General features: G+C 34.6%; 1 protein-coding gene across 1 annotated transcript in view; it reads right to left on the reverse strand.

The window, feature by feature from the left end:
- Nucleotides 1–238: 238 nt before the first annotated feature.
- The window catches only part of LOC120627966 (very-long-chain 3-oxoacyl-CoA reductase-B), a 31,111-nt gene continuing 7,436 nt past the window's right edge, over nt 239–23,913 (reverse strand). Inside the window, exons 2-7 of the mRNA XM_039896104.1 lie at nt 16,531–16,577; nt 13,874–13,949; nt 13,273–13,441; nt 8,312–8,480; nt 7,075–7,388; nt 239–1,900 (exon numbers count right to left, since the gene is read on the reverse strand). Of these exons, the coding sequence (XP_039752038.1) occupies nt 1,879–1,900; nt 7,075–7,388; nt 8,312–8,480; nt 13,273–13,441; nt 13,874–13,949; nt 16,531–16,577 (797 nt within the window). The 3' untranslated portion in view covers nt 239–1,878. The remainder of the gene's footprint in view (nt 1,901–7,074; nt 7,389–8,311; nt 8,481–13,272; nt 13,442–13,873; nt 13,950–16,530; nt 16,578–23,913) is intronic.

Consider the following 23,913-nt stretch of genomic DNA (forward strand, 5'->3'; position numbering starts at 1 on the left):
AATGTGTTATAAATAGGTTGTTTGTGTTACTTTGAAAAATTGAACTGATCGTTCCAGAAATTAGTGCATTTAAACACAGAAGCATACAAAAATATAGGTAACATCACAAACAAACACTCAAGCTTTACATTATAGTTTTCATAAAAGAGTAAATACTTTATCCAAACTATAAAATATGAGAACTTCGACCATAAATATCTTGCGTATGAATTTAAATAAATAAATTACAAACACCGTGAATAAATAAAATTATTTTATTAAAATTATAACAATGTAGAGAGCTTTATACACGTTAATTTAATACCATTCTGCATTTGGTTTGTTGACAATACGGGCAGTTGTGGATCGCAATTACATATTGCGGGATTTTCAAAATATTATGCGGCTGCCCACAAAGTGGTATGGTATGAAAATGTAACTAAGGGAGCTCACATAAATATGCTCATATAATATTGCACATACTTTTCATAGCTAGTAACCATAATATGAATGAGAAACCGATGAGTATAACAGAGTTCAAATCCACTTTCCCAGTCCCTATTTCCATGGTCTTACTGCACTCCTTTCATTATATCGCACAGCACTAGAAATAATAATATGAGAACGTACATAGATCAGACAATCGATAACAGTTGGTCAAGGCTAAACGTTAGTTGACAATCCTTCCTCGCAGCTGCCATCTTATGTTACTTGAAAGTATTTGCACATCCAACTTATAACCATGAGGAGGGTGACAAATGCGAATGCTATAAGCAGAACTTGTATAACATCGATATTATAGCACTCAGCTTTAGTGCCCATAACTTTATCTTCCGTTAACTATGTGGCATACTATTAGAAACAGCAGCACTAGGATAACAATCGAGCCAATTATCATCAAGAGTTGGTTCAAATTGAAGTTAAGACCACATGATGACTGGCCCATAATGTATCATCTATCGTACAGCCATTGTATCCGAATGCATCGGGGTATTTTATTTATTATTTTTGCATTTTGCTATTTTTATCATACAACAATTTTGTTGATTGATTTTGACTTGCTAGCCAGAGAAAGTGTCGCGCTGACTTTAATCAACCTGTGACATTAAATACTCAATTTCTAGTAGGCATGGATAGAGATAATTAAAATAAGGTTTCATATTAACATTTAAAAAGTTAAGCACTTTTAATATTAAAGAGATTAAACAACTTGCCAAAGAGAATAATAACAATAGGGTGTTCCAACTTCATACGTTTACAGAAAACCGAGTAACATTTAAGAATGGCTTAATAAAATCGACGTTAACCTAAAACTATAACTAAAATAAATAAGGCTTTCAGCTTTCTTAAAATGGACAACTGGTCAGATACGTGTGTAAACACTTTAGATAGGGATTTGTAGTACTAAGTGCAGATATTAAAGAAAACATGTTGACGTAATTAAAAAACAAGGATTGGTGATAAAAACAAAGTTGCATTTAAATTTTCTGCTATTGCTTAGCGTTTGTTCAAACCAGACGGCACATTATCTTGGTCAATTGTAGCAGCTGCCTTTTGACTAAAATAATTATATATGTCATAAATTTAAATAAGGGTAGGTGTTAAAATAAAAAAAATACTTTGAGATTTTATATGCAGTGTTTTTATGAGTTACCCCAATTAAAGAAGACTAGAGATTTTTTTGTTAATAGTATTTTTTAGCTCAATGGGAAAATCAGAATTACCCGCATATAGAACTTTGTTTCTTTCACTTCTTCAATTTTCGTTAACAAGTTTTCCTTATTAATAATACTACGAAAACATATCTTTTAAGTGTTTTCAACATGTACTTAACCAACGTTGTAACCGAATCAAGAATCACAGGAAACCGATTTGCACTCCGTAATCGAAAGTCAAAGTTCAAGCTTCCATTTTTTCTTTCCTGCAAAAAAATTAAATTATGCGTCAAAATAATATTCATATTTTATTGCCCTTGTTTTGAATACATACTGTATACTATACCTGTCACCATTTTGTTTTATTTATGTACAGTTTATACCTACATTTTTACAAATTCATTGTTTAAAGTTGTTGCCAAGTGTCAGTTTAAAAAAGCAAAGTTTTGAAATGCTTTCCCAATAGATACGAGTAGATAGTAAAATAAGATAAGAGATAAAAAGGAAACAGCTCCTTGTTTTGTTTGGAACCTAATAAGAAGGTTAGAAGTGATTTAATTTAAGATAAGTAATTCATTATGTACCCTACGTACTTATAACATATAGATTAGTATTTAGTATTTAAAATGTAAAATTCCTAGGTCAGGTTAATCTACCAATATACGTATACCTACGTACCTTTACTTACCTAGACAGACAAAAAGTTCCCATCGATCAAATTATTTTATGAATGATTTCTTTTGAAATTAGAGACAATTCAATTTAATTTATCCTTATAAAAGCTAAAGTATTGAAAAATTGTGGTTACTAATTCTAGTTTATATCTTATAAATAATAACTAGTTTTTAGGGATAGATTGCCTTTAAAAATGTTTAAAAGTTTTTTCTAATTACCGATTCTACTGGTATATCGGGAAACGAAACTTTCCAATATAGATCGGGAACTCTAACAGCAGCGTAAAGCGCAGCCTTAGAAAGTATAAATTTTTTTTTTCGTATTTTATATGTAATCTCTTTCGTAGTTTACTTTCAAAGGCTTTTATTGGCTTGGTCCGAAAAATATCTGTAAAAGCAAAATATATTTTCTGGGATTTCGAGATAACGCTGGTTAACTTCATTTTATGACATTAAAGTTTTTTTTTTAACTATAATAGACTAGTGCTTGGCCACAATCTCACCTAATGGAAAGTGTAGATGTGGCCTAAGATGGAACGCGCTGGCCTAGAAGGTGCCTATTCACTCTTGTTTTTTTCCCCGTTTGAATGTTTGCCCACCCTTAAACCGGCTTCGAAACGGCTAAACTGATTTTGACAAGGCTTTTAAAGAAGGAAGTTATCTAAAATGGTCGCAGTCTAATGGTTAAACCGATTTTAACGGATCTTTTCAGGAAGGAAGAAGGCATAAAGGTGCTGAAGAAAAAGGAAAACAGAATTTCTGAGCAGTCGCAGCGTAACCTTTAATATGTAATGAAATATTTAAAAACTGTGTTCATTTACAAAACATGCCGAACATAGTTAATCTCAGAAATTATTCTTACTTGACCGTTTTTTATGGTAATTCCTACGTCAGCAACATAGTATGGCACATTAAAAAATAACTCCGATAAGTGACGTCATTACACATTATGATATCTTGTTGAAGGTTTATTAGTTTTATGTATATCTTTCAAAACACGTTATTTAGTTAGCCCAGTCTATCGATAGATACATGGAAATTGCTGGATACGAGATAATTTATTGATGTATATTATGGAGTAGAGGTAAGGAGAGTCATCTGTGTATATGAAAAAGTGTCGTCAAAATGTATTAAATTAGGATGGCGCCACATTTGCATCAGGGTAACTCTTAAAAGAAGCGCCAAATATAAATACCGTACTATTTACTGTTTACGAAATAAAATCACTCTAAACGCACGTTTGGTTATAATAAATCTGTAAGGTTATATTTACCACAATATTTTGTACAACGTAAGTTGAAATTCTCAATAATTAACTACTTTAGTCGATAATGACATTAAATTTTTTAACTCGGCATACTTCAATTCATCTACGATTGCTACATTCATACCATACCCTGTGCATCCACCAGCGCCATTGTGGAGGATTTTTGAACTGTTATTTAGCGCAACAACTGGACACTTTTTCAACTTTTCTCCCATATTAGATGACTCTCCTTACCTCTACCCTCCATAATGTATATTTAACACAACAACGAATTATTGCCATGCGTATATTGTTTCGCATAAAGTTGAAAACAACTTTTTTTTGTTTTTTTTTTTGTTTTCTTAATCTTAAGGTTGCCTGCTAGAGATTACTACTTAGCGAGAAGGCCACCTTTTATATATTACTACTTTTACTTACTATACTACTTGAAAAGTTTTCTTAACATGTTGCGGCGTAAAAATAAAGAGTAAGTATATATAAAGAAATAAATAAGATAGCTTGACCGATTGGAATTTTATTTTGTTTTGTTTGCCGGGGGTGATGAAAAAAAACGGCTGTTTAATACGAACCTTGGACGAGATTAATCTAGGCTTAGGCAGATATAGTTAAGTTTAGCTAGAAATAGGACGATAGGTATAGGAATTGTTACTTATTAATACAGGAATCCACCACAAAATTATATACTTATTTGCTTGTTTCTTAATAAGGTTGTTTGTCGTCGCTAATTTGTTAATTCAGTACCTAACTCATAAGAATTACTTTTAACTTATTTTTAACTTAAAAAAGTTAGCTATATTATAGGACACCCTCATATTATATATTTACAATAAAAAAAGGATATTTATCAAACTATTATAATCCAGCCATTTTAATAGATATTTTTGACACGTCACGTACTAAACTGATGCTATAATGTCTAAGGGATTTATTTTATGTTGTGTATACTGATTAACCCTTACTATCAACTGTGATAGATATAGATATATTTATATTTCTATTTTCTAATCTCAAGATATTAGATTAGATTGATGGAAAGCTTGAATGATTGGTAGAAAAGAAACAAACTTTTTGTTTATTGTCATTATAATAATTCGATATAAGCTGGCGCTAGTACGTGTAAGTCCGAGATATGCAATTAAAAACAAGCTTAATTCGCGATAATAGGGGACAACCAGACAGATCTGCACGGTGCATAACTTCCTTATACGCCACACGTCTTAACAATTGAACATGGAGAAGTCAACATCTGAGGTTGCTCCGGTGCAGTGTCGGAGCGAAACATATGTAGAGAGCGTGTTTGGCGATAATATGTGTGGTGTGGCGTATTAAGAAGTTATAAGTTACACTGTGCGATTATGTCTGGTAGGCAAAGCAAATTTACCTTGTTGTTAACTGTTTATCATTTTGATAACTGTCAAAAAAAATCTATTATAATAGCTTAACTGTAGGTACTTTGTAACATAAGAACCTTCACCACGCCAAGGTTAATGAAACGACGATTATTTTTATTCTAAACCATTTTAATAAAATAAGGAAGAAATTTTTCTACAACAGACCATTCCACAAGATAAATTATGTTTCAACTTAACACTAATGGCAAGTATCGTTATTCACACTATCCGCAGCCTATTAATTTAGCCTTCTGTCTAATAGGTGACAGGGATTCAGAGATCGAGCCTCCACGCTGCTTTATTGCTGGCTGGTGGGCTTTGATGAACATTTCCCATATAAGTGGTCATAATAATCTAGATGACTCAACACGGGGTGCACAACGTACAAAGCTTAAATTATTTCGTCAGTGAGTTCCCAGAAGATTTCGTATCACATGCAAGGCAAGTAGTGGCAATAAATATACCTATATATATATATATATAAATATATATGAACACAGCCGTAGTCCTCATAATATTCAAATTGTTTTAGTCATTATTATCAATTATTAATTTAGTATTTCCCCTGCCAATTCTACTTATCTCTATAGCTACGGAGAATTTTAGTTGTCAACGATTATTTATTTATCACAACAGAGCTGGCAGCCTCAATTATTAAGATCCTCGACATAATAATTGCACAGTAGTTATTAAATAATAAAATAAATAAATAAGAAAGCCTTATATTATTCCTTGATTAGTGAAGTACAGAAAAAAAAAAAACAAAAAAAAACATGATAAATAGAAAAAAAAATAGGTAAGAATGTAAGCTTTTGCAAATTTGTTTCGTTAAATATTTATTTTTGACAAATTCAGTTATGAAACCTAGGACTCCTTTTTGGTAAAGGCCCCCTCCATTCGCCAATTTAGTATCAGTAGTTATTAAAACCTACACGAAGTAATTTAATAGTTTGTGTATATTAATTTGATTGAATATAGGCAGTGCTATAATAATAAATCGTATTAATGCATGAGGTCGGTTTTCCACTAGAGACATGCGCTGAAAGGCGAATACGAGAATATGGAGGTACGAGTAAGTTGTGAATCCATCCTACATTGAAAAGGTTGAAGCGTGACAATGTAAGATGGGCCAGCGTGGTGCTGGCCCAGTGCGGATTGGTGGACTCCACACACCTTTGAGAACATTATTGAGAACTCTCAGGCATGCCTCACGAAGATTTCCTTCACCGAAGCAAGTGATATTTCTATTACTTAAACGTACATAACTTTGAAAAGTTAGAGGTGAGTGCTGGGATTCGAACTCGGCCCCCTGAAAGTAAAGTCGAGCTTCTACCCACTGGGCTATCGCAATATTAGTTTGTTTTAAATAAATGATGAATAAAGCTGCCTCGCAATGCTGTGGTAATCGGCCCTATTTCATTTAATACTGCAAACTAATTTAATTTAATTCAAATATTTTGTTTGTTTCATTAAAATACACGCCACCCGAAATAACGTGTTCAACCATGTGAATTGTGAAATGTGATTTCATATTAATCCATTTAAAAAACATAAATTAGAAGAAGTTAATAGCTATTAATATTATTTGTTTTTTTTTTGTAATTTCTGAAATGCTTTTATAAAATAGTTTTTAAAATTTCGTCCTAGGTATTGTGACTGACTTTAACGTTTTATTATTCTTCTTCAGAAGCACTGTCTTGCCTTAGCAACCTATTATAGTTGGTAATAGTTTGTAAGAAAGAATAATTTTGCACGATTATATCGATACTTATAGATATTATAGAAATATGCGAATTGCTTAACATAAGCTCGTAAAGCAACTTATTTCCTTCATCGTTTAATTAACATAAAGATATATTTATATATTTGAGGAAGCCATTGATAAATCCAAATAATTTACCCACTTTGACGTGCCCATTAGACGTTAGCATTTATACATTATTAAAAACAAAATATTTACATCTTTGGTAAAAACAACATGCAAGCAAATGGAAGTTGGTGAAAAAATTTGAACACAAAACAAGTTGTTTTAGTTTGTCCTACTTGTTAATAAGTCCCAACTATAGGTAATAGGTGTATAAAGCTTGAAAAATTATTGTTTTTTGTACTTTCTCAGAGCCTTCCTGCGGGTGTTCTCCATGGATCTGGTGACCAGCCATACGCTAAATTTATTAGTTAGAGCGTAGAAGAAGTTGATACCGAAGAAGAAGATACTATGAGGAAAATATCCTGCGGTATTCGAAGTGGTTCCCACAAGACTAATTGCAGATTTGACATAAGACGTCGCAGTGGGTGCTATCAGGGAGCTACGGTGCAGACCAGATAATTTGGAGCAAACGAAGCCTGGTAGAACACATTGTACGATAATTCCTCTTTTTTTGTATTCCATCTCCAAACCTTCCGTAAATTTCTCGACGAATGCCTAGAAAGAAAATGTTTATTAAAAGAGCTATCAAAATTATTAAATCATGGAATTTTTGGCATGAATTTTTTTTTTAGGTTTTTTTAATCTTCCCATATTCTTCCCCATTATATAATATTTATAATAAGCAAAGAGCGAATTATGGATCAGCCAAAAATCTTAGGTCATTAACATCTGAGTTGCCTGATTCTCACAACCTTTGAAATATGAGTGATCTACGCAAGTGCGATTCATCTACATTTTATATCAAGTCAGACTGTGGTCATGTAAGGCATTCAATTAAAAACGCGTTAAAAAAAGGTAACTATAAATATATATAAATATATTCATCATCATCATATCAACCCATTACCGGCCTACTACAGGGAACGGGTCTCCTCCGGCTCCCACAATCCCAAAATGAGAAGGGGATAAGGATTTATTCCTCCACGCTGGCCCATTTCGGATAGGTGGACTCCACACGCCTTTGAGAACATTAAGGAGAACTCTCATGCATGCAGGTTACCTCACGATGTTTTCCTACACCGTTAAAGCAAGTGAGATTTTAATAATTTAAACGCACATAACTTGAAAGTTAGAGATAGTGCGTTCTGGGATTCGAACTCAGCACCCTGAAATAATGTCGAAGTCCTGTCCACTGGGCTATCACCGCTTCACTGCATTAAATATATTACGACCCACTGGGCTATCACCGCTTCACTGCATTAAATATATTATGACAGTAAAAACACCATCCGGCCCTAAAGTATACATATTTATGAATAACGTTCTTATCATACAGGTAAACACTCAGACACTGAAAAACATTCATGTTCACAAAACAACAAATTTTCAGTTGTGGGAACCCACGGCCTTGAACTCAGAAATCAGGGTGACTGCCCACTGCGCAAACCGATAAGTATGCTGTGATTAAGAATATATACCTTGGTAGCAGCATAGACAGTAAGCAGGGGACTGGGTATGATGGAAGCTCCAGATCCAACGTTGATCACTACTCCTTTTCCTCGCTGCACCATCCCGGGTAACACCAAACCGGTCATTCGAGTTGTTGACACAATGTTGGCTTTGATCATGTTGTTAATTGTCTGCTCCCTGCCAATGAGAAAAAGATTGAATCTCTAGCTGTAAACAACGTGTGCAGGAAAACCAAATTAATATTTCACTATCTTTAGAGGTACATTATTTACTGTCTCTGAAACTTATCTGTGAAATAGAAATGCTAATAGCTTTTGAGTAAACCACTGCCATCGTTTTTACTGAAAGAAATCTGATAGCAGCACATACAGAAGTAAAATCCAGTGACTCCTGTCGCTTTATAAGGTACGCGTCACGTAGCGTAGGTACTATACACGTGTCGGTCTTTTATCTTCAATAAGGTTGAAGGTAAACACTTAAAATGTTTTGTATTAGTTTGTTTGGAAAAAAATAATATGCTTCTTTTCATTTAATTTTTTTACAAGATTATAAAATTTACTATTGCACCCTTCAACGGTATTTCGTACACTAATTTATTTCATAATTTTATGAATAGTACCATATTATATGATATTATTTGTCTATTTAAAAAAAAAGAAGATCCATAAAAGGCTTAAGAAAATCCCACCAACCTCCTATGTGTTCTGTTTAAGCTACCCAAGCGACATTGGCGAATTAAATTGTGCCGTGCAGGCTTCACAAAAAGGCTCAAAAAAGAAAGAAGTGGTAAGTGATGATGCAGTCTAAAATGGCAGCAGACTATTTTGTTTTGGTTATGTAAGGCCAGATATATACATGTACTGATAGGTTTCAACGCGGCTTTGTACCTGAACCCTTAATCATGTAGCGGGCGCTCACCACTGCGCCAGGGGTAACAAAACGTGATTGTAGATAAACGATTAAAATACATAAAAAAAATAGTGATTTGTGTATATATTCATTAGTAAAATATTAATACAGAATTTTAGTTGGATAAACAATTAAGTTTGTGGATTAATATAGGATGCTAATTAACTCGGCCCGCAAATCCAAATTTATCTTACTCTAACCCCAGTGGAGTAATACTTATTACAATAACAATTAATATGGTGATGTATTTTCATAATGATTACATATACAAATTTGAATCAACATTATAATCGTTTATTGAATTATTAACGTCTTTCAAAGAATTAATTTGGAAATTCAAAGGGGCAAATTCAAAATGCTACCAGCACCTTAGGCACTATGCCTCGCTGCATTGGTTTCGAAGGCTTTGTATATTTTATTTAGTTTTATTTTTTACATAGTTTGCTTATAAATTAACGTTTTTTCGGAAGTTTTCAGAAGCCATTTCCTATTTTTGTCAAAATAACGGCTACACAAAAACATGTAGGTATATAATGTTTAATTATATATAAATATACAATATTTTTATTTCCGAAATTACTATTGTAGCTGCACTTACTACTACTACGTACGCTATTAGTGAACAATTATTAAAACTAAACCGTTTCGTGCATTTTATAATTATTCACCCTAAAAGCTAAACAGAAAAAATCAAACATGAAAACAATAAAGATTCACTTTGACGGTTGATCTCTCGTTGACTCTTGTCGATTAAGACTTGGATATTTATTTAAAAAAACAAAAACTTAATTTACAAACAATTACCCTAATTTGCTATATATACTTCGAAAAAAACAGGAGAATCTATACGGTGTAATTTATAACTAATTCAATCGTTAGACTCTGCTAAGAACTTAAGTCAAGTTCAAAGATAATTATTTCGGAGCGAAACATGCGAAGAGAGTACACTGCAGACGATGTTTTTGGCGTGAACTTTAGAACATGAAGATTGAAGAAATGTTAAATTACACCGGACAGACTCTCCCGCATTTTAAATTGCAAATGAAGCTGTTCATTGTAGATTTAACATGGAATTCTGCAAAGTAATAGTACTTCTTATTATAATTGTCTTTTTATCCAAAAACAACTTATGCTCGTAAAACTTTGGCTAGTTTAATCGTCCACGTTTCGAATAATATTTCGTGGCTTTTATTTCTGAAAACTACAATAACGTAGCAGCACCTGGTCGTTCCGGAAACCGCTAAAACGTTGCGGTTTGCTGCGTTTATATTCAATCGCTCACCTTTCAAGCGCTTTTTAATACAAATATTCCCGACGCAATACCCGGAATCCCATGTGGACTGAGCCTTCGGAATTTCTGATATCCCGTGGAACGAAAGCATATTTGCGGTCTAAAAACTAGTTATACGTCTACAATATACGCTCTCTAATATAACGATATTCTCTAAGAACGATATTTTGGATTGGGGCCCAAGTTGACGGAGTGTCGACACCACACTGGAATGCGTTGTGATGGTAGACCACTCCACCAGGTGGACCACAACATCAAACAAGTCAATGAGAGTTATTAAACACATCTGCCAGAAGTATTATACACATACCACTTTATTTGTACACAACATAAAGAATATACAACGTGTAACGGAATTATGAAATACCGAAGGGTGCATAAGTATATTTCATAAGGAATCAATACCCCGTAAAAATATTAAAACAAAAGAAATAGGTATATTTATTTTTCCATACAAACTAATTATAAATATTGTATGTGTTTACTTATGACAACCCTATTGAAGATAAAATACCAACACGTGCATAGTACCTATGCTACGCGACGCGTATCTTCTAAAGTGTCTGGAGTCATTTAATTTTACTTTTTCATGTGGTATACATCCCTAGTATGTGATTTCTTTAAGAAAAAACTATGGCACTGGTTTACTCAAAAACTGTTAGCGTTTCGGTTTCACAAGTAAGTCTCAGAGACAGTAAATAATGTACCTCTAAAGCCGCTGAAGTATTATTACAGTTTTCATTTACACGTTGTATACAATTGAGAACTATTTATAATTATTTTACATACTTAATAAATGCGTAGATTCAGATTTGTATGTATTTTGTGTTTTATGTATGTTTGATTTGTTTGTATTTCATACCAAAGAGTTCGTCAGCTTCAGTGCAATAGTAGAGCTTTGGTAAGTATTTAAACCTTCACATTCAAGCTTATATTACTTTTCCAGAATCGGGAAGTAAAATAACTTAAATTGTTCCAACATCCTTTCCGCAATCGTTAAATTTTTGATATTTACGAGGAAGTTACAAGGCCGTCAACGTCGTTAAAAAATAAATAAATAAAACCGTAAATTTAATAAAAAAATACTGCTATGCGGTTTTTCAAATGGTGGAGAGAGGCTACGCTTTGAGATTCTGTATGTGGCCAAATCCGTAATATCGAAATCCGCTGGACATATGTTGTTGCGAAGCTTAGTATAAGTAGGCGATGTTAAGAAGAAAGGTTGATCCACGGGTTGGGCCAATTGTATTGGGGTTTTCCACCAAAAAAATCTTAGTAACAACCCAGAGATTGGAATTTGGCGGTGATTAACCCCATGTATCGGAGAACACGTTAAGCTGCCGATCCTACGCCCGATCTCTTTCTGTTCGTATCGGAGCTGCCGTCCCATCGGACTATGAGGATATAAAGAAATAGAGAGTGCACCAATGTTTGCGCAGACACTTAAACATTATAATATCTCCCGCGTAGTTTGTTATTCTCTCTGGAAAGTGACCACCGTTGCCGAAATAGGTCAGGGGAAACTGATTTTTCCTTAGTTTATTTTTGGATTTCTTAAGCTGAATGGCAGTTCTGGTTTATTATAAACCAAACCCAAAAAGTGGGTTAGTCCTTTCTGCTTAACTACGTACAAGGGTTAAACAGTCACAAGGAATCTATGGTTCACAAGCGGTAAATGACCATAGGATTAGAATATTTCTGCGAACGACTTATGTCTAGCAAAATGACGATTTAGTGTTCAAGTCATATTATAATATCAAGGATTACGAAAACGATAAAAATGATTGGGTGTGAACTCTAACCCGGTTGCCTCTAAAAATATTTTCAAATGATGAATGTGAGATGGTGATAACAAAAGAGATCACCGGCTGAGTGTGTTGTGGGCTTCTTAGACCAAGGTGCGTTAGTACCTTCGTAGCTTAAGTTTTAGGTTTACGAATGTAGTTATCGCCATCACTACTCACTACTATGTACATATTTTGTATGTACCTAATGAACGCAACAAAAGTGCAATCTATGTGCCTCCTTGAATAAAGACATATTTGACTTTGACTTTGGTATAATGATACGTAGAAACCGTTTGGTGCATTATTTATATTATACCCTTGTAAGTTATTTTTGTGTGTTCATTTTTGTTCCTAAGAATAAGTTAGATTAAAACACTAGTAGAGATACTCTATGCCGCGTCTAACACATTATTCATTATTACATAAATAAAGTTATTAAAATGTCGTTTATCATTTGTTAAATAAACAAGACAATTAACCTGTAAAGAACATTCTGTAGATATAAAAACAAACATCAGCACGGCAATGAGTGAATTGGCCTCGAGGAAAAAGAAAATTTACGCAAATTAGTTATTAGATACTAATTATTTAATAATTTAAGGGTAATACCTCCTAAACCACAACATAAAAACCCAGGAGTAACTTTATTCTCTAATGCATTCTCTTAATACAATCTTAACCACAGTTTGTGATGGAAGCATAAATAAAATACTTCGATGACGAAGCATTTAGTTCGTTGAATCGGGCTTATTAGAAGCTAATAAGAATTCATTATGAACATCGTCATCAGCCTATGAATGTGCCAATACCTACTCTATCATAGGAAGAAGGGTTTTAGAGTATAAACCCACCATGATTCTCTAAAGCGCGTTAGTGGGTACATATTATTAACACCGTGATAGATCATTACGTGTACGATTTGGTCTATTGAGCTGATAAGTACTAGGGTCACAGAAAGAGCTTAGGGTAAAAATGTACTCACCAATCGGGTATATCGAGGAAATATTCCGGATAGGTGTAGGAAACACCGACATTGTTGACTAGAGTGCCGATTTCGATATCGGCTATCTCCTTTGAAATCTTGTCATAAATGCTGTCACCTTCGCAAAAGTCCGCTTGAACTGTCTTTGTTTGCACTTTGAAGTCGTTTTCTGGGGAGAAATATTTTTTATATTAATATTCACTTCCTGAGGATTTATCGGCAAACAATATTTGTCTCTTAGTCCATACTTAAAAACGTAGTTATTTTCATTGAATGAATTTTTTGATTGATTGCGAGGTATTGAGTTTTTAGATTCCTGGATCAGGCCAGTATTTGTTGGGATGTTATGTGGGTTTATTTTACAAAGGCCGAAATAAGCATTTTACATCGAGCTTTGGAGGGTAGGTAGGTTAAGTTATCCTCTAGTACCTACCCTCACACATTATTAAAAATTTTTAAAGCACGCCAATCCGTATTGAAGCAGCGCTTTGGGTTAAAACTCTATATCCCTCTCTTCGATAAAAAAGAAGCGTCGGCCCAGTACTCGAAAAAAAAGCAGATAAACTCAATTGATGATAACAATAAACATACGAGGTCTTACCAATTTCAGCTGCAGTAGATTTTAATTTGTCGATTGATCGACTGACTAGAACAATACCACAGCCTCGAGATGCCAACTGTAACAAAACGATCCTTTTAATATTTTCTATCAAGCTGTACAAGATTTTAAAATACGTATAAGAAGGTTTGGATATAGATTACTAACACATTCTTAAATAACGTGTTTTGGAGTCTGGAGAAACCGTGTTGGTGTTAACATACAAAAAAAAACATTTACCTAATGTGTCCTAATGGGCACAATCTTATTTAAATCCGGATGGTTTATACCAGAAAAACTTGGACTACCTCAAGGCACGGGACTCCTCTTACATTAGTTTTCAAGTTGGTAGACTACACGCACGCTAGAAAATTATGGAGAAGTCTCACTTATGCAGGTTTTCTCTCTATGTCAAAGCGGAGAAAGTTTTTTAATTAAAAACCAAAGCTTCGTGCTGGAGAACGAACTCGGTCCCCCCAAATTGAGTGTTTTTCATTCTAAAACCTAATGGGCACTATTTTTTTTACTGTATTTATGTACTTTTAAGGCGGTCATCATCATCTTCATATCTACCGATTGACGTATCACGGTCGGTCTTCTGTCGCTTGGGTCCACCGATCCCTGCGCATCGCTCGATGTCAACCATCCACCTCGTCGGGGGTCTACCAACGCTGCGTTTACCGGTGCAATGCCAGCACCTTGGGACCCCAACGTCCAACGGTTCTCCGAGCTATATGTGTCCCGCCCATGGCCACTTAAGCTTCGCGACTAGTTGAGCTATAGCCATCACCCCTTGTTAGACTCTGAGCCGTCTTATGGGACCACAGTGTCAGCGACCACGTTTCGGAGCCGAGTTTAAGGTGGTAGTTTAGTATATTTAGCACCTCGTGTTTCTGGTAGCATTTCCTACCAGAAGGTACGTGTGACTGCTGCGATAACCTGGAGATCGCGAGATTAATCTTTGTGGTTTTAAAACAAATCGCGACCATTTTGCGGTTTATGGGTGCAACTAATGTTTAGTTGTAACTTATGAGTAGATTTTTTTTTTGATATTTTCTTTTTATGTTACTTATGTTTAATTCCTTCCATATATTATTATTAAATGCAAAATGTCTGATTATACTCCTTTTATATATATTATCTATTTTTATCCCAGGAAAGAAAACTCCGCTAACGATGAAGTGGGCAAAAGCCACTGTACCATTTAAATTAAATTCCAATACCATATCATGCTCTGATGTTTAGCTATAAAATGGATATATGCGAAAAACCTTGCAAGAAAATATTTACTTAGAGGTAAGATGTATCGGCGATATATTTTGCTTTACCGAGAAATCTTTTCCAGAAAATTTCCAGTGCTGTAGTAGAAAATATGAAAAGAGACTCAAGTAAAATTTTCAAATTTTATTGAATGAAGCAAAAGGCTTACATTTCCTTGAGTAGGTATATATTCCTAACTTCTATTTCATAGAATAGTGAGCAGGATTTACCGTGGGAAGATTTAAAACGCTATCGCGTAAATTGCTGCTTAAAATGTATTACAAAGTATGAGGACTCTCACTCTCTTATCTTCTTTTTTTAACACTTCCAATATGAGACTGAAGTTTGGGTTTCACTTTAAAGATCAAGATTTTTGTTCTCAAAACTCGTGGTTTCGGGGCGAACAACTAAGTAGTATGTAACAACCAAATAGTTTAAACAAAAAAAGGCTAGTAGTGCGACTATATGCTTGGTCGCTAACCCACATTCCTTGACTTGATAATTAATTGACACAATTCGATACTCGACACGTTCCTTATACTGGAATTGTATTAGGGTAACCGAATGACTTTACACCGATTCGGGTATCCGACACGCTCTTTATACCAAAAGCTATCACCGCTACCCGATGCGAAAAAGCCAAAAGTTCTCGTCATAAGATAGGAGTATTTTAATATTATTCATTTCATTCACACGAGTAGGTTATTCGCTCCAATTCTATAGGCCCCTGATTGAGATTGAGACCATGTATGAGATTTTCAACTTACGTTTACTTAGCCGATCGCGTAAAAGTTAACTACATCGAAGAGCGCCATCTCGTGACAGTACGGTTTCCCAGTATTGTGAATATATGGCGCTTCTTCGACACTTCGAATAAGTATACTTAGGTAGAAAATCTCACACAAATTTTTCTCGTGGGGAAATCCTCATGGAGAGGGTCGGACTCTAACCGACTAAAACCCCACGTTGCTCCAACTCTTCGCCTGGTGACTGGGTCACGGAAACGCTTTCGCAGACTACCGCAACCCAGCCAGCGGCTCCTACCGAGGCACACCCTCCTCTGAGACCACATCAGTATCCCTAAACACGATCGAAGGCACACCAACACACTTAACACGGGGTGTGCTTTTCAACTCGAGAACTTATCTCCGACGGGTGACAGAATCCGAAGGGCGCAGACGTACCGGCCCGGCTGTTTACGCCCTACTCTTCTGCGGCGGAGCAAATTAGAATCTTCATCGTCCTCTACCAACCGCTCCACCACGAGAAACTTACACTGGGCCAACAAGTTGAGTTTCCGTTACGTTAGCTGTGCCTGCGTTATATGTTTCCGTAACGATACCAGTACATAATGGACTACCAAATAACGAAATATCAAAACTCCGTTTGAAAATACGTACCTCCCTTGCGTAAGCTTTTCCGATTCCATCCGTACTCCCTGTTACCACTGGAACAAAGAGCATTCATTTTAAGACTGTTGTATTTTGTAAACAGCGGGAAAAAAAAATTTAAAAAATAATATCCACGTTACAGGGCTCTTTTCATTGATATAATACCTATTCAAGATGGACGCGTTGGTTTCAAGTTTTTTTTATTTTTGCCTACTAGTTACTTAATAGTCTGCTTATATGTGAGGAGTTTATGAATACGGATGTTCGGTAAAGTCGTCCTACACAGTCACAAAAGCCGCACGCAATGAGGTTTTTAACCAAGGTACAAAAAATTACTTTAGACTAAAATTACTGCAATAATTTAAACATTAGTAGTAAGAATAAATTACAGTGCAAAATACTAGGTTACATAAAATTCATAATTCGTTTAAAGGAAATTGCATACAATTCTACAATAAACTACCCATTTAAATCTTGGAGATGTCTCTTAAAAAGTTCGTATTAAACTTAAGCTTATAGAAAAGTCCTATTATAGTATAATGGACTACATAAAATAGCTTGGGTGTGAATTATTGCTCTAACCAGGTTGCTCTTCTAATAATTTTAAATGACATTGTGAGATGGTGATAACAAAAAAAAACACCCGGCTAAGTTTGTTGTGGACTTCTTCTTAGACCAGGACGCGTTTGGAACCCTCGTAGCTTTAGTTTTAAGTTTACGAATGTGGTTATCGCCATCATAGGGTTTATCGCCTCTTAAGGTTCTTACAAATTTGTCTTGCTCATCTATAGGTTGTCTGTGAACAACTTTAGCAAACGCCATTATTTAAGTGCAATACAAACAGTACATTTTGACATGCCGTTTAACTATCCAAGTACAAAAGTTAAAATGGTTAAGACAAACAATAAATTTGGCGTAAACTAAGGCGTTAAGCGGATGAACAAATAACGATCGAGATTTATAGAATTACGCTTGACGGAACTAATCTAAGTTGAGTTTTACTCAAGAACATAATCCTAGGTGGGAATAGTAGTCAGGAACTGACTATTCCTGCTTACTCAACGGAGTTATGTGCGTTTTAAATAATGACATATCATTTGCTTTGAAGGAACGGATCGCAAGTAAACCTGTCTACCTGAAAGATCTCTACCTACTATGTTCTAAAGGGCGTGTGATGTCTACCGTTCTAAACTTGGCCAGCGTGTTTGACAGCGTCCTAAGCGCTTCTCATTCTAAGAGGAGACCCGTGGTAATGGGTAGATTATGACGATTGTATAAGCTAATTTATTTTTATTATAACTTATCAAATGCCACGTAAGATAGAAAAGTCGATATTGTTCAAGAAACCGAGCCGCATTCTTTCGCATTTGTTGGCAACAAAATTCAATAACTTGTCGAGACGAAGTTATGTTTTCCGGCGATAGCATTAGGTATATCGAATAGCTTAAGTAATTCCTGTTTCAAATTCCACATGGTGCGGGGATAATCGTATATTCGCTGGATAAAGCCAAGTCAACAATTGACGTTTAGAAGGGAATTTACATAATTTGCAATTGATAACGCGGGTAGCTGAACTGCAGACGCGTCTAGCACCCGAGGGTTAATAATAATACGAGATGGGATTCAGAATTACATGTACCTACCTACTCATCGTAAATAGTATAAAACTAGAGGATGCCAGTAACTTAGTCTGTCTTGTATTTCTGATATCTTGAGATGAGCATAGTGTTTGTCTCCAAAAAGCTTTAGATAAAAACAAATAAAAGAGAATATATAACTATTCCCTATCTTATACTAATATATAGAGCTGAAGAGTTTGATTCTTTACTTGAACGCGATGATCTCAGGAACTAGTGGAAAAATTATTTCAGTGTTGGATAGCCCATTTATAGAGAAAGGCTATATATAATCACGCTTTAACCAACTAATGTTTGTTAAAGCGAATGTTTAAATATAGGTTTTTTTTTCCTTTGTAGAGCTTCTTTAAACGGCTTAAGTTTCGATAGAATCATGTACGCAGAAGTTGTTCCCCTTTAAAAGTTGTAAAAAATAGTCCGCGACAGTAGGTATATGTCTATCTTTTAAGGTTGACTTATACGCGGATGAAGTCGCGAGAGACTACTAGTCTATACTTATTATAAAATCGTGCATTTTTTTTGAAACTCTGTAAACATTATAAATATTATACGAGTATCGTGTTTCCGATATATTTTTTGCTGTATAGATATGTTATAAAACTATATGCAAACAAGGGTTTGCTGAGAAAGTTTGTTTCTTTCATGTGTTTTAGTGTATTATTAACTAAATAACTTTCAGCGGAACAATCCATGAATACTCTTAGATGTATATTTAAATTCCTCTTAATGTTTGTTACTATTATCAGAATGGTTTTCTTATATGATTATAATAACATAACTTGGTTTTATCGTTTAGAGTAGGAGTTAAGTTGAGGCAATTTAAGTAATAAAGTTAGCTCATTTTAGATCGTTAAAAATTTTGGTCGTGCCTTGCATATACATACTAGAAACATGCAATTTTGTAAGAAAACATCCTGAATTTTTGACATGCCCCGGCAGGATACATTGCGGGGCATGCGCAAACACAATCTGGTCCTACCGCCGCCGTGTAAATTAAAAATCACAGCACCGGCCCAAACCACAAATATTTACAACAAAATCCCGGAACATATAAAAGAAAAAGAAAGTATAAACTTATTTACAAAATCCTTAAAACATTACTTGCTGGAGAAAGCTCATTACAAAATAAACGACTTCCTAAATGAGAATATTTAATATTGAATAATGAGTCCGACTCTCAATCTGGTTACAGCGCCCTCACAGGGTTCCATTTCAAATGTAAACATTAGATTGACATTATTTTTTTAAAATATAATAAAAATGTACATTGTAATGGAATTGTAATTGAATAAATAAATAAGTATGTTTTACAAGAGCAATGTGATGAAAACCCCTGTTTAAAATAATTTGCTATCATTTTGTTGTCCCACCTATTTAAATGTATATCGGCATCTTTTCGACAGACGTGTTCAACCTTATGCTCCACCATCAGCGACCATCTGGTGTAGGTGTAGCTGTTACTACGTCTACCAGATAAAAACTTCAAATCACTCCATAATATGCGGGGATTCCAACGGTCATATATATACCTATCAAGTATAACGCGAAAATATATTACCAAGTGTCTGATATTAATCAGAAATTATTTTTAAACAGCTTTTATACATATTGAACCTAAAATTGACCTGTGTGGCGGACATTGACGTCAACACAAAACCTTGCGAATGCGTAGGTTAAAGACTCGTTCCCCTTGATCTTGTATTTTGAATCGAAAGTTACGGTCTGCGATACCTTGTAGCTACACTAACCGATTTATATAAACTTAACCTTACGTCTATAGTTAAAACGGATACATATCAATGGCAAAATAGAAGAAAATAGAAATTGAAAACCAAGAATAAATTTCGTATTAGGTCTGAATCAATTTTAATATTCTGATTTTATTGTTTAAAGCACGAACATTATAAATGCGAAAGTATGTTTGGTGGGTGCAACATATTCCTATAAGTGCAGGATATTCCTATTACTATAAGTTTTAGTTTCCCTGAAATTACCTGTCTGTCGTCAAACATAAAGAAGAGAAATATCTTCTAATTCAAAGTCAAGTCTAAATCAAAAATATCTTTATTCAAGTAGGCCCATAGGTGGCACTTTTGATGGGTACATTGCATGAGTATTACACGTTAGTGAGATAATGGCGATAACCATATTCGTAAACTTAAAACTAAAGCTACGAGGGTTCCAAACGCGTCCTGGTCTAAGAAGCCCACAACAAACTTAGCAGGGTGTTATTTTTTGTTATCACCATCTCACATTGTAATTTAAAATTATTAGAAGAGCAACCTGGTTAGAGCAATAAGTCACATGCATTTTTTATCGATTACGTAGTCCTTTATACTATAATAGGACTTTTCTATAAGCTGACGTTTAATACAAACATTGAACTTTTTAAGTGACATTTGCAAGATTTCAATGGGTAGTTTATTGTAGAATTGTATGCAATTTCCTTTAAACGAATTGAAAATACATAATAGAAGAGAATATATAGCTATGGTCCTTTGATTTTGTGACCCAACTTGCTAACTAATTCGCCACTCGTTAATATGTGTAGCTCTGGTTCTTCTACGGATCTTTTCTGACAGCCCATAAAATACATAAGATGTACATGTTGCTACGGTCTATTTAAACAAAAAATAAAGGATGCTAGTCCTTATAATGAAAATTTCTCAAATACCTCTCCCTTTGCAAGTAATTTAGTGGAATTTTAATGGCACTAAAAGCACTTGAACTGTAAGGAAGTGAATAATTATCCGTTTATGGGCCGGGTATAATTGTAGCACGCTTCCCCGACCCCGCAAAACGGCACGCGTGTTGAGTTGTATCAAATCGCATAAGATTTTAACGTATCAACTGCTTGAATTGTAACTCGTTATATAATTGAAAACCTTAGTTTTTAATTTTTTTGCGGTTAGAACATTCCTTGTAAGTCCTCTTGCCTGGGAAATTTCCGTCAAAATCGGTTCAGCTGTGCCCGAAGCACACAGACAGGAATTTATAAATCTCGATATTCATTGTCTTGTATATATACTTATTTAAATAAAAAGTAATTGGTATGAACATAATCAGAGGAACTACCTCACCAACGGTTTTAGATTGTTTTTTTAATTTTTTTGTTTTACGTTTATAGACGAGCGCTTCCCTAGAAGATGCCTTTTCACTCTTGATTTGAAGGTACTCATATTGTAAGTTCTGGGGAAAATGGAACCTGAAAGCGCATTCCAGATCCTTGCGTTGCGAATCAGAAACGAAGATGCAAAGCGCTTCTTACAAGTTCGTGGTTTATCAACCACCCAGTGACGCAGATCTTACGAACTTGAAGAAAGTGACATGAATTAACTTTATCTGTAGATGTTATGAATAAAATAGCTAAAAGATTTACATCTTTCATCAGTCCATCGTTAGTTGCCAAAATAATGTTTTATGAACATAAAACGCATTAGGTTTTTGTTGAATGTCAGATACATTCATCCCCGAAATAACGGAATACTCGATTTACTCGACACGCATCTTGAACTGTTACTTTGGGTCCGAAATGGGTTTACTTTATTTACATCCCTTCACACGATTTCTTGTATAGTAGGTAGGTATGTGGGGGTAGAAAGAATTTTTTTTTTTAAGAATTTCAGTTTCTACGGGATACCTAGATAGTACCAAAGAACAATTTAGATATAGGTAAGTAATCTCTTCTTCGTCGTAAAAAGGCTGAACCAATTTTAGTGTAATTTGGTCCTGAGCTATAGGTTTAATACTATAACATATACGATTTTAGAATAAACCCCAGAATATTTCACATAGATACTATTATAAATTCGAAACTGTTTGTTTGTATGTTCTGTTGCATTAAGACGGTGGCTGCGACTTTGGTGAATACTTAGTAGGTATTTATTGCCGTTGCGCTTAGCCTGAACTCCTCATGACTAGAAAGTTCAGGCTAAGCGCATCCCCATCGCACCCATCGGAGGATCGCACCCTAAGGAGGACCTTAGGGTGCGATAGGGACAGCTGCAGCTCAAGACTGATTCTACAGACTGTTCGGAAGAACAGTTATTGGTCTGGTGGGATGGTTAACTTTTTGTTAATTTCCATCTTGAATTCGGCAGTTTTTCCCTCGGAAAGAAATGAAAAATTCCCTCGTTTGTTGTGGGCTCTTCTCAGACCAGGGCGCGTTTGGAACCCTCCTAGCTTTAGTTTTTAAACGAATGCAGTTATCACCATCACTAACATTATTGTAACATGCTAAATGTATGAACGCTTCATACGAGTATGCATGAATAAAACATTTTTGCATTTTTTGTTGGAGTAAGCATTATTCGCCTGTAATAAACTGTCCACAGAAGAATCCAACAACATATACTATTATTAAATCTTCACGGCGGATAAATGGTTATCTGCTGTACACGTACAGTTTATTGGACGAAAAATATTACAAAAGTCAAAGAAACCTAAAACCTAAAAAAACCTCTAACGCAAATTTGAAGTGTGTAAGTTATTTTTAGTAACACGTAAAAATTTTATGCATATTAAGTTGATCACTTGGTTATGTTTTTAGGCAATTTATTCATGCCATAAAAATGGAAATAGAAAAATGCTTGTAGCGGCCATGTAGCACTTTAGTTTGCAACGTTCTGATATCGAATAAGGTAATGTTACGCTCTAAATAAACTTTTCATACGGTGAACAATTTAAAAGACATAAATATGTATAGATAAATAAAATTCCATTATTTCGTTCTTTAGACAAAAAATGATACGTCGTGTTAAAATTCTACCAGTATTTAAGATGCTTATCTCTTTCATAGAAAACAAAGCAAGTATATGAAACGATTGAGTATACATTTGTCCTAGATAATATATGAATAAGATGTGTATGTAAAAGTTTAAATGTTCTCACTAATAGAACTCTGTTTAACAAAATTAAATCCTCCAGGATACAAAAATGCAAACAATAGCGCTACTTGTAACTTTTCAAGTAAATTGTTTTCGCAAAGAGCCTGGCCAGCGCCAGAGCCAAGAGTAAACTTGTTAATAGTTTCATGAGAACTTTTCAACTTTTGACGCCCACGAAACGCTTATAAAGAACAAATTAAACTCAAAATTCATCCCAACAGAGGAGTAACAAAGGAGGAGCTTGTAACTATCATGAAACTAAAACATACAAAACTCGAAGTAATGCTGCAAAGAAGAAATATTTACACCGTTTGTAAATGATTTTTATGATCCCGGCTGATTTTATAGCACATCACTTGACCCGACCTGAACCCAACGTCACGCCACACGAGTTGAGTTTCATCAAATTGTAATATTTTATATGACCAGGATAGTTATGTAAATGACACCGTGTTGCCTAGGGACCAGGAACCATTGACAATTAAATAATTCTGCAGTTAGTAAAGGTTGAATGTTTTTTTATTTCACTGCAAGTAGCCATTTTTGCTATCTCATCTAAAGGTATATTACACGGGATTTAAAAAAATATGTAAGGGTTTAACAGTTACTCCTTTTTGTCGAAAATAAAGAAACAAGGATGCAAATCCTTATGATTAATACTTACAGGAAAAATATTTGGTTTAAGTAAGGATTTAAAACCGAAGTAAACGTGGACTTCGGCCCAGGTAACACTAACAGGTATATATCGAACCTGTTTTATATAACAACGAACATGTTACAGATAGTTAATGTCTACAAAATTCTAATAACTATCACCTACATTCTTATCTTAACTTACTACCATGCCTAAAGCAGATATTATTATTAAA

The sequence above is a fragment of the Pararge aegeria genome, chromosome 12 (genome assembly GCF_905163445.1).
Source record: "Pararge aegeria chromosome 12, ilParAegt1.1, whole genome shotgun sequence".
Lineage (NCBI taxonomy): Eukaryota > Metazoa > Arthropoda > Insecta > Lepidoptera > Nymphalidae > Pararge > Pararge aegeria.